The 12,407-nt window shown below is 37.9% G+C and overlaps 1 protein-coding gene across 10 annotated transcripts in view; it reads right to left on the bottom strand.

The window, feature by feature from the left end:
* The window catches only part of FAM120B (family with sequence similarity 120 member B), a 56,239-nt gene that overhangs the window by 11,315 nt on the left and 32,517 nt on the right, over window positions 1-12,407 (bottom strand). For all 10 annotated transcript variants that reach the window (XM_087776851.1, XM_087776853.1, XM_087776855.1 and 7 more), the window contains one exon: window positions 2,017-2,223. In XM_087776851.1, coding sequence (XP_087632977.1) covers window positions 2,017-2,223 — 207 coding nt within the window. The remainder of the gene's footprint in view (window positions 1-2,016; window positions 2,224-12,407) is intronic.

Consider the following 12,407-nt stretch of genomic DNA (forward strand, 5'->3'; position numbering starts at 1 on the left):
ATCTTGGCTTCCAGCGGTACATTAAGCTCTGCCAGGAACTAAGTACCAGTTTTATTTATTAAAGTTGAACTTATAATAATAGGAAAAACCAATCACATATGCTTGCTGGCTTGCCAGTGTCCCCAGCTAAACTGGCATCTCTTGGCAATTCTCCACAAACCAGATTCTTGCCTCAAACTGATAAGATGGAAAGCTATTTTATTAGTCTGGGAGCTATCTCTGCCATTTATGTACCATAACATCGTACCTAAAAAAGAAAAAGATATTTCAACCACTCTAAAAATTCACAGGGCTAGACTATTTTTCCCCACAACAGAACAATTTATCTGGGGTTTGTTTAAACTAGAGTATCAGGCTCTTAAAAATCCTAACCTAGATATTTTAGTTGATCAAACAAATTTCCAACTCTGTGCTAGGGATCTAAGCAGCTTCCTGCATCTTCCTTCTAAGACAGGTTAAAATATAAAACTTTAACCTGATCACATCAAGATTTTCAAATGTTAGCTAAAACATACTACCTAACACATTTAAAAATACCTCTCAGCCAATATAAATTTTCTACAGATTTAGATACATATTGTAAAAGTTATTCACTAACCTGAATTCTACCCAAATGGAAAAGAAGTATCAATTTCACAGAGTTCTGTATAGTTTTACATTTTCTTGTTTATTCTTTAGACTCTCTATTGTTCTGCAAAAGTCCTACATGAAAAACTGGATGAACCACTGGCCCAATCCAAAATCAACTGAAATCAACAGACCAATTAATGGGAACCACAGGATTTGGATAGAGGCTATAGTCCTAATCATATGATTGATTCCATATGGAAAGGATTATCCTCCTCCTCCAAGCTTAAAGCACATACATTCCACCCACCCACACACGTTCCACTCATCACTCCAGATCAGGATGGTATGTAATTGGACATTAGAAAATAAAACTAATTATACAACAACTGGTATTGAATGCATGAGATTACAAAGTTTTTGGTTTTGAATGATTTTAATCACTTCTATTTATTTTAACCTCAAGTGATGTATGTAACAGCAGGTAAAAACATTTCAAAGGTAAAATTTTCAGAAGTAATTAAATGATACAGGATTTTCAGTTCCACATTGAAAAGAGACACATTAATTGAAGGTTTTAAGAGCTATCTACACAGATAAGTACAGATCTACGCAAGCATCTCTCCACATATTCTGTACTGGTGGTGCACGAGCCAGGTCTGGCCTGAGGCTTCACTAGTGCATTAATACAGCCTTGCACCCAGTCCAGCAGACCCTGCCTCTGAGCCTGGACGTGATGCCACCCTAATGCACCAGATACGGCCCATGCCCAGCAAGATTCTGCTGATATCTCCCTGCCCTTGCCGGGGCAGACAGGTTTTAAGTCATACTGGTTTTTTGGTAACATAGCATGCAAATTGTACAAATCCCCAGCTTCTGAAAAGTGGGATTGAGAACTAAATAAGTACTTAGAGGTACAGGAAGGTACTTGGTGAGATCCTAAAAAAATACCTAGATAAATACCTTCCTCTGATTTCCAGTTCCTCTTTGAATTCACCAAACCTTCATCTCAAACTTTAGGTTCCTTAATACCTTTAAAAATATCACTCTTGAACACTTCCAAAATCATACCCAGTATGCTTATTTAAAGACATTCTTAATATGTTGCCTAAAATCTTACAGGAAAAAGATCTCATTAATATTTTGGTACTAGAAAACCATTACATGCATTTTCATTTTTTGAAACTGACAACCATTTTGACACTTCTGTATATTATTTTCTGAGTAATGGAAACAAAAATAAAGGTAAAATTATAGCTTTCTTCATAGTCTCAGTATTTCTGCCTTCTTAGTTTTTTTTGGCAGAGAGGATGAAAAAAGAATAAGGAAGAGAAGAAAAATACAAAGAAAAGGGACTACTGTAAACATGAATATTGAAACAACAAACAAACATGGACAGGTACATTTTTCAAAGAATACAGAACTGTCTAAGAGGATGCGATTACTCACATTGCCTTCCAAAAGCTCTTCCAAAGAGCAACCTCGGTGCGACTGCTGGTATTTTTCTTGAAAAAGTTTTCCATCAAACACTTCCCAAGGCATCAAATCATCCATCCTGAATGGAAAGCCACAGGCACTATTGGCCATGAGCAAAGTTGTAAGGCCACGAACAAAGACAGCGCCAAGATGTACACCTCTGGAGTCCACTTGCGCAAGCTGTTAACACACACACAAAAAAAGGTAGGCCTCACAAATCAGGAAATATAAGCAATCTTACCATTACACATAACCACGCAAATAGCACAGCAAATGATAAACAGTCCCGAAGTTGTGACAATGATGGTCCTCTATTGCACAGTAGGATTCTGTACCTAGTTTTATTCAATACAGTGAAAGAAGTGAAGTTTGTTTTAACAAATACAGCATCTCACTCAAGTTTTTAAGACAGTTACATTCAAAATGAAAACAGAAAGACAAAATAAATGGCTATTCTCCATCGTATTTCTCAAGCAATAGCAGTTCCCCAGAAAGAATTCTGCTAGTGGAATGCAAAACATGAACTGGGAGTATAAAATGATGCGTACAGTGATCCATTGACCTTCCACAGTTTGATCAACCGGGAAATGTTACAGCGCTTAGAGATCACTTAAATTATAAGATTTGACAGAACAAAGTGTATTGTGCCCAGGCTTTTATTTTAAACATTCTCAAATTTCCTCTGCCTGTAGTCTGACAGTCAAATCATTTCACTTCAACATGGATGTCTCCAGAAGAAATACTGGAATGGTATGACAACACCCAGAAAATGCAAAATGAGAGACTCAACAAGACAATTAAAACTCACAGCCAAAATAAACTTGATGGGTGAATTTAACATCCTGCTGTGGCAAAGCATAGCAAACTATAAAAGCCTTGAATCCATTATGGGGAAAACTGTGATTTTAAGTATTGTGTAAACACTACAAAGCTCCTCAGCGGGGAATGCCTTTTCCACAGTCTGTACCGAAGCAGTCTGTCACTGTCAGGACCAGGAGGGATTCATAACTGTGTGGCCATCAATACTGTAATCTGTGGCAGCTGTTGTACCCTTATAATACAGTTTTCCTTACAGTGTAAGTTATACCAGGAATGGAATAGCATCCAAAATAGTCCAGAACAGAAAGGACAAAAATCTGGCTCAAATTTGTCTTAGCCTGAGCTCCTGAAGAGCTGTGAATTATTTGTTTGAAATGCAATGGAAAGGGTTGGCCCATTATTACTAATAACAACATTTTATATCTTGAAAGATCCCCAAAAGGCTTAAAGGTATGCACGTACACCATCAGTGCCCTATTTAAAAAAATGACAAGTAACAGCAGACAACATGGAATGTTGTACTAATGGATCAGAACTTTTTCCTCCCTAAGGTCCACATAACAAAATCAGGAAACTTTTGCAAGCAACACAGAGCTACAAAGCTTCTTCCAAGAGACAAACACAATAAATAATTTGGAGAATATAGCTAGAACCTGGTCAAGGACTTAGGTTTTTCTTTATTATTATGCAATGAGCTGAAGTCTGTTGCATAATTTGACTACATGAAACTGGCTTCTGTGATAGGGTTCCCGCTAACCACAGACAAGGGGCAGTAGGGTTCTGTTAAGCCGACTTGAAGATACGAGGTGTACCTCCATTGGCTGTTTTTTCTACAGTACAAAAGCAAAAAAGGACCTAGAAATGATGACGTAGGCAAAAGATACCAGGCAGGGTGGTCCAGGGCCCTCTGGGAAGAACTTCTGCCTCTACTGATTCCTGGAAAGGCATCAAGCTGGCCACCAGGGTACTGACCCAGCATGACACTCAGTACTTGTAATTCAGCTAATACAGACAACTGAAGACAACCACTGACATCCAGACAAATGCAGATGACACAAGCTAATTTGAGCAGTCATTTAGAAAATGAAAGGCCCATCCTCTTCTGACTGTGACACTTCATACTTGAGTAAGGGAGACCTTCTTCTCCCCTTCCTTTAAAAGAAAAGTATTTTCAGTATAGGATCAGCCTACTGAGTTTCAGAAAGTTATTGCCTCCAGATGTAAGCTATCATTTTGCCAGCTGAGACTAGTGACTACATGCACGCTCATAACTCTCTTGCTTTGGCAAGTAAAGCAAGTTTTTGCAAACCATTTAACAATGCTGAAAGGTTCCTGAAAAAAGGAATGTGGTTTAAATGAACCAGTATTATTTGTACTAAAGTAGACTGTACGAGTGCACGCAGCCAGTTATCATGTTGCAGCTGAGAGATTCTTATAATGCACTAACCAGATTGTTTCTGATCACCTGATCAAATCTTAAGGCCTGCTAAGGAAATGAGTCCACATCATTACGAGCTTTAAAATGGAATCCAATTGGCTTGTGATCACAAAGTAAGACTTTGTGAGCGGGAAGTACAAAGAGTAAGAACTGCTGGGAATCCTCAGAACACCCTTTTTTTGTAAACTAATCCAGCTAGGGAGTTCTTTCATAATTTATGCACTCTGGTTTTGTTCTCAACACAACAATAAACTGAACTTTAAATAATTTCAATAAAATACTTTAAAGCACTTTGACAAGTGGTAAAGTTTTGCTCTTAAGCTAAAACAAAAATGGACATGTCAAGCTACAATTAGCAGTAGAAGCCAAGAGCGACAGCAGCACACCAACCAGCAGAATCAAACTTGGCCGAATTTATATCAGTATGATTTATGCCACCAATAGTCTCTTTATTATAGATCAGTGCAAAACCAGACTGAAATTCCCTGTCATACAAATCAGTATCTTCTGTCACTGAATTATCAGTAAGTACTGATAACGTCAAAAGATTTAATTGCTGAAAACAAACTTTCATCAAGAATAATGAAAACAAGTATTTAAGCTGCTGAAAAGAACAGAGTAAACGCTGTCATCTGCAGCAAGCAATTTCCCATCTTCTAATTTAACGGCTGTGTACTATATGACTATTAATTCATACCTTTTTGTCATTTATTGATAAAGATGCTTTTACTGTCCTTTTTCATCCCACTGGTACCAAGGATGTAAAACAGCTGTTAGAACAGATTACTAATGCTATATGTGGATGCTGGATGCCATCTGGGCCATAAATCTTAAAATAAAGCTTTTATATCTTTATTTTATTCTGAAAACTCTAAGCATAGAGCAACACAAATATGTGATTAACCCAACTTTCTTCAGTGACGTTATTCAAATTAGTGCAAAACAAATGCATACGTATTTGCAGAACAAGCATCTAAATGAGAATTTGAAAATATTTGCTTTTGATGGTGATGCACAAAATAGTAAAATACAGAAGAGGACTTTGAGTGCTGTCTCAAGCTGGAGATCAGTGTAGTACTGTCACTGATGCTAATTGTTACTTCTGCTTAAGTGAGCATGAAGTCTGAGCCACCAATACAACCCTAGCTGTGCTCTTTTCAACTACACTTGAGACACACTGGCTAAAAAGATAAAATAATGTTGCTGGTGACAGGTTTTACAGGTAGAAGACTTCACTGTCTAGGGGTATCAATCCAGAACTTTCCTAAAGCACTAAAGTATCGGGGAGGGGCCAATATCAGGTAAGACTTTTTTTTTTTAATGGAAATCAATATTGGCAAGACCAAGGCAAGAACTATCAACAGTGATTTCTTTATTTTAATAAGACAGGAAATACATTCATTAAAGGGTAATTTCTATTTTCCATGTCTAGCAATGAAAAACAAAGAAAATGAAAGCACAGTGAGTCTATAACAATGAGCCTGTGCACATGGCAAACCACAGACTTACTTTGCCATGGGAATACTCACAACTGCTTGGTGTCTGCAATGCAAAGACGTCACGATGAGGAGAAGTGGAAAATTCCAAAAGAAAAGAAGGCTTGCCTTCCAGGGCATTACACCCTAGAGATTACTTCTTATTGGAAACTGTCTGTTCCTTTTGCTATTTTTATAAACTCAGGACCCCAGTGAATCATGTGAGATACACCCCTGTGATCCTGCTGCTGCTACTCCTACCACCAGCTGATGACATTTGTGTGAGAGAGCCAGGGAGTGCGTGAGAACTGCTCCTCCTGCACCAGCTGCCTGCGCTGTGCCCCTGCTGCTGCTCCTACCAACAGCAGCTCCCCACCCTCTCAGCGTTTGGGGAAAAAGATTACTTTTCTTATTTGCCAACATTAACTGAAGACTGAGAAGAGAACTCGAAGTTCACGGTCCTCTAATATCATTGCAGCAGAGGTTACTGACATCGTGCTTAGAAGGCCTGAGTTGAACTGGGTAAGCCCACTTGAAAAGAGCAAGAGAAGTGCTACAGCACCCACACCACTAATGTATAATGGTTTTTTCTAACAATAATTGAGAAATGTCTTTGCTAGAAGCCATCATCATAGACTTACCTCATATCATGCCTTTTTCTGCTCTAGAAACACAGGGCTTTAGCCTGTGGACCACAAGTTCAGGCTGATCTCTGTGCTCGTGTGCATCCTCATTAACTACAGAAAGAGGCTTTGCAAGAAGGAAAGTGTTTGCTCACAGGAGCAGTTTGCAAATCTAGACCCCGAGACTGTATATCCTGCTGAAGAGTTTTTACTTACAGGAAGTAAAATACATAGATCTTGTATACGAAATGCAAATTTCCAGTTCAAATTATATCTAATTAAATAATAATAAAGAAATAATCAGGATGCAAAAATACCTTTATGTTTTGAAGAAATACTACTAGTCCTCTGAGGCTTCTTTGTGGATTCAATTTTTTGATAGAGGCGTGAACTTTATCCTATGCACTTTGAAAGCTGCACAACCTATTTTCAGGAACATACTAAAAAACCCCACAACTCCTTCACCACCCTACTCTATGGAATTTAGAGGGTTCAAATTCTGTTAAAAGGATAAATAGCTTCTATTGCACTTGAAATGTGAGGGCAAGTATCTGAACATGCCAGATGTCAGCAGACACAAATGAAGGCCAGAACCATACCCACTGGCAAAGCTGCCTCACTATCTTCGTTTCTAGAAACCAAGGAGAAAGGTAAAGATACGATAATAATTTGACAATTCTTTACTTGCACTACTTTACATGTCATCTGTATCTCAATGCACTAAATACTACACTTCATTTACAAACGGGTTCCTTTAGTAGGATTTTCAACAACATTCTGGGGACACGCTTTTTCAATGAAAAAAATTTGTATTAGTAATTGTTACTTAGGTTAAAGTTGTTCTTATGCATTTAATTTTTTTCCTAATCTGTTGCCTTCTTCCTGTGGTTGAGCTGAATACAGAAGATATGACTATGGCTAACATTTTGAAATATAAATTTAAAAAGAAATAACTTAAAAATTACATAAGACATTCCCCCCCACCCAAAGAACATTACCTGTTTCTGTTATAAAAAGGAAAACACAACACTCACGACAGGTTAGTATTTGCTAATTTCTAGTTAAAATTAATCAATTGAAGAACAATAATTAAAAATCAATGAAATTTGACCCAAGCAATAAACTGCTGGAATTCAAGTGGCAGTGATCAAAATCTGAGTACTTTCCTAGTTTAACCGGTTCTTTTTAGATCCATTTGAACTCAGTCAGTATACTACTACTTACGTTACCTGCCCCAAACCCACCTGTATCTTAAATGACCAAATATTTAACCATAGGCAATTTATGCTTGAGCAATAAAGGCAGCAGGTAGATCCTATCTTGGGAACTTGTCATTAAAACAGTAAGGCTTAGCTTTGCCTGGGAGAGGTAAGGCACATTGTGTTCCAAATATAAAGAGATAAACAGTCAACTGATGACAACTCCACTGAAGTTAAACTCTCTGCAATCGAAAGTATCACCAAACAAATTCTTTCAACCAAAAGACAGAGTCCTTTCTTGAATTCCAGCTCTTCCTGCCTTCAGCCATTAGTATAAATTCCCAGTGTGAGCTGTCAAAAGATGCTGAAACCCCTGTGCATTGGACCTATATGCTCTGTTCTTGAGCAAAGATAACCTGAACTGGTGCAATGGTGGTAAATTTAGGGAGTGTTATCCTACAGAGATGGGTTGGTAAAACAGTACATTTCCTTGGCATCAGTCAGCTTTAAGCAATAGCCTGCTGGGAGTGTAGTACATCACCTGCTTCCTTGACCTGTCAAATTGAGGGGTGAGAGGAGCACCAGTATTTTGAAAACACAACTAAGGTTTATTCTGATAGAAGATTACGGCTTAAATAAAGCTCTTCCTGCTTAAACAAGGTGTGTGCAAAGGAAAATGAGATCCTATGAGGGCATCTGCTGCAACAGAAACTAGAAAAACCAGTTTTTAAACACTTCTAAGGCTTCACAGTAAATATTTAGCAGTAAACAACCCAATTGTTTAGTGTTTATATGTTGAGGAAAGTTTATTTACTGGGTTTTATCAGGAGTTTGATGTAAAATGATACTTCTCTGTGGAACAACGCTGTTATTTACATTAAAGCAAAAACTCCAATGAAGTCCACCTAAAAAAAAGCTTAAAAATTGTTTTTACCTTCAAGCACCCTACAAATAATAACACAAAAGTACTACTGCTAACCAATCTGCAACCAGATAAAAATCTCCTTCAGTTCCAAAAAGATTGCTTCTCGTTTCTTGTTTAATTTTCCAAAATATCAGCCTTTATCAGAGCTCTTAATCACATCTACAACAAAACCCATCATAAATGACATTTCTGTGATGATGAATATCACCAGTTAAAAGGTTTAGCCCCTTCAGCTTATTCGTACACAGTTATGTAATGGACAGCACGCTAGCACCTGCAAAAAAGATTAAAATAACATTACTTTTCTTATTCCAGCCACAACTGCTCGACTCTGATCTAAATGATTACTGGGCTAATGACAGTCCATAATACATGTCACATTTACAGAACATTTGCATCAATTTTTAGTTATAGTCAGCAGGCTAACCATCTGACTGTAGCCCAGCCAGCAGCCACATCCTTTCTATAAAAGTTAATGGATTCACTAGGATTTTAATTTTTACCGTCTTACATATGTGCTCATGTTTTTGGTGACTTAATCTTTGAACCTCCTCACCTTTCCCTCATATAGATAATACTGGATTTGTTTGGTAGCAAAATATATTTTATTTGTTTGTGACTCTGAAAACTCTTATGATCACATTTTCTTTCCTGGTTTTTTTTTTTCCCCCATACGTTAGTTAAATGTTGTGGAATTATGAGAAGGGGAAGTATTGGTAGCTCCATCTGCCTTGCAACTAATAACGTTAGTCCCTGATGGGGGACAAACTGCTGACAGACTCCTGGTACGTCTGCACCAGGAACTGGTGGGCTCCTGTATGTGCGGTATCACTGGCACCTGAAATGGTTCAGTAATTATTTGAAATTTTTTCCCATGCCTGTAGCAATGTCTCCCTCTCACATGGATGCCCTAATAATGTGATGTCACATTATAGCTTCCTTCTGTTGGGCAATTGAGAGTGCCTTTCCCTTCTCCCCAGCTGTCTATTTAAAACAATCAGCAGTAACTTATTTCTCTCAAAGACTCCTACATCTCTCATCTCTATCAAATGTGGCTAAAATTAGCCAACATAGTCAAAAGTTATTAGAGGACACAGAGAAAAATTTAAAAAACATACAAAAGATCACTTCCCTCTCTTAGTTCCCGTAACTTTCCATTGTAAGCCTTCAAAGATCAAACCTCTTCCACTCCCTTACTTTCTGACACTCACTACATATTTCTGTATTCTACTCTACACTGACTTGCTTGCTCCTTTACCAAAATCTTTATCATTTGCCACTGTCTGCATCTTGACCATACTCCTGATCTAAAGCCCTTATCCACACCTTACCCCAGGCCTTTCCCTGTGTTTAATCATAGGACTGGTCCATAGAACAAAGTTGCAAGAGTAAAATTCTGTCACCAACACAACTACTCAGCAGAGTGTGCTTGGCTACCTTTGCTAATGCAGTGTGTCCTTTCACAGCCGCAGACTCTATCGGCAAATGATAGCTGGTTAGGCGTGCAGCTGCTCAGTGTGCTGCTGTCTGGTGGCCTGTCTTCTGGACATTTTTCGCAGCATACTGTGAAACTGTTGCCGTGGATTAAGACATCATAGTGACTACAAAGAAATTTTGATAGGTGGGAGTTCACTGCTAAAACTGTCCAAGGCTTAATTAGCCAAACTTAAAAATTAGTTTTGTTTTTCTTCTTCCCAGAGTCAGAGTAGATGTTCAAGATCTATTTAATTGTCCTAATGTCCTAACCATTCCCTCTCTTAAGCTGTTTTGAGTATATGCTTTTTAAGGGCCTGATCTATTTCCCACTGAAACCAACAGAATGACCAGTGAACTTCAGCAGAATTAGATTAGGCAAAATTCAGCATGCCTGAAGCTCTGCAGCTTCCAGAAACATTATGACAACTGTTACTAATGTCATGTCTGGTATATAAGCTCTTCAAATAAAACTGTCACTGAACCAGGATGGTTAGTATACAGAATTCCAGAACAAATACTGTTTGCCAGTGCAATATAGGTTTTGTTGGGTTTTTTTTCCTCCTAGGGTTTCTTTGTATTGCAAAGCAGCTGCACAATAAGATGGTTGATACTACAGTTCACCTTTTGAAGTGATATGGTCCAAGGTAAACAGTTCTGGCTAAGGAATTTTCAAGGTGTTAAGTCCACGGGTTGAGGAAGAAAAGAACTGGTCTGCTTCTATTTCACGACAATCCCGAGGTCCGAGACAAATCGAACCACGAATCAACACAGCAGTACCTCAGATGTCCTATGAAAGCAACTGCCAACCTGCAACCTGTGATCAGGTATGTTCGAGATACTAGGAACTAATGTGTAATTAAGCCGCAACAGAGCATCCACTTCCAGAACACTTATTTATTTTGGAATGGAAAACTGCCATACACAGCTTCGAAGTTATTACCTTTTGGCACAAGAACATCAACCCCATGCTGTAGCCTAGATGAATGCATACAGTGAAATTAGAGAATGCTTGTTTGGTGCATACAGCTGTTGCATAAAGACGGTCTTCTGAGCTATTAAAAAACTGACTACAAATAAAGGTGTTAAAGAAAATAACATTACTTACATGTAATATTCTACATTTCTCTTGGATCAGCACTATGTCAGAGCAAATTGAATATAAATAGGGAAACAGTTTATGTGAGAGTAACTTGGCCATTTTAAAAGGTGTACTTAACATGGAGAAGAATGCTGTTTAAAAGAAAACGCGTGCTCTGTAATAAACCAAACTTTGGGATCTCAGCACTTCAACCAGCATTGGCTTCTGCAAGTGCTTTGCTGATGAAATAAGTATTCACTGACATTCCAGCCTCAGGAACAGATCCACAGCCATTTTAACAAAAGGTACCTATTTTCTTTGGCACAAGGTGCTGTGCCAAAATAAACTTCCTGCAGAACCATTACACCTTCAGCCTCCTATAACTGAAAAATATTACTTGCCACTGTTGCTAGACTGAAGTACGCCTCTGTTGTATTGAAGCCTCAGTGTACATATACAACGTACAATTGTATAATTTTGCTAAAATGTAAACAACACTGAGCAGATTGAGGTATGGTTTTTCAAAAGTGTACTAGCATAGCTCTGCTTTTATTAAATTCAGTAGTAACGCTCTCATTGACTTTAGTAGGAACTTACGGAACTTCAGTCCTAGCATAGAAAGATTTTCTGCCAAGATGTATTTCTGTATCCTATACACAGAAAGTAAATAGAAAACTATTGCTAAATAGGAAATGATACTTAGGTATGCATTAATTGCCCTTGCTAAAACCAATACATACATGTTTTCCTATTTGGCAAGGAATCGAATGTCTCTTCTTTTAAATCTATCAGGGGAATATACAGCAACCTAGCTGAATATAATATACCTTTTTAGTTAATGTGCATATGCTTCCTGCTAGTGCTTGTATGACACTAGACACGCTGATTAGATTCCACTAATTTTGTTTGGAGGTAACACACAACCACCTTTACACATCTGGTGTTCATTGTCCCTGTGTGTTGATTCCTCACTTATTACACTGGGAGAGAATTGTCTTAATGAGCAATGATGTCTTGAGGTGCTAAGATATAATGCTGGTAAGGGATGTTATAATGTACATGTATCACTTTTCTCTTTATGCAGCTCCATTTCTTTATAAAAAGCTCCTTTAACCACATCTCAGCTATTGTTCAGTGAACGTCAAATGAAATAATCCCAAAATAAAAGGTGAAGGGGAGAAGAATATACATGCAACATCAACATTAATGTTGAGAATATCTTAAAAATTCACATTCATACAGTTCTTCTGGCTAAAAACTTCTATTATTGAGCATGAGTGTTACAAGTAAGAATTAAAATACGAGAAAGAACTGAACAATTTGACCAAAGC

Source organism: Nipponia nippon, unplaced genomic scaffold (genome assembly GCF_047370975.1).
Source record: "Nipponia nippon isolate SJK-2023a ecotype South Korea unplaced genomic scaffold, ASM4737097v1 scaffold_4, whole genome shotgun sequence".
Classification (NCBI taxonomy): domain Eukaryota; kingdom Metazoa; phylum Chordata; class Aves; order Pelecaniformes; family Threskiornithidae; genus Nipponia; species Nipponia nippon.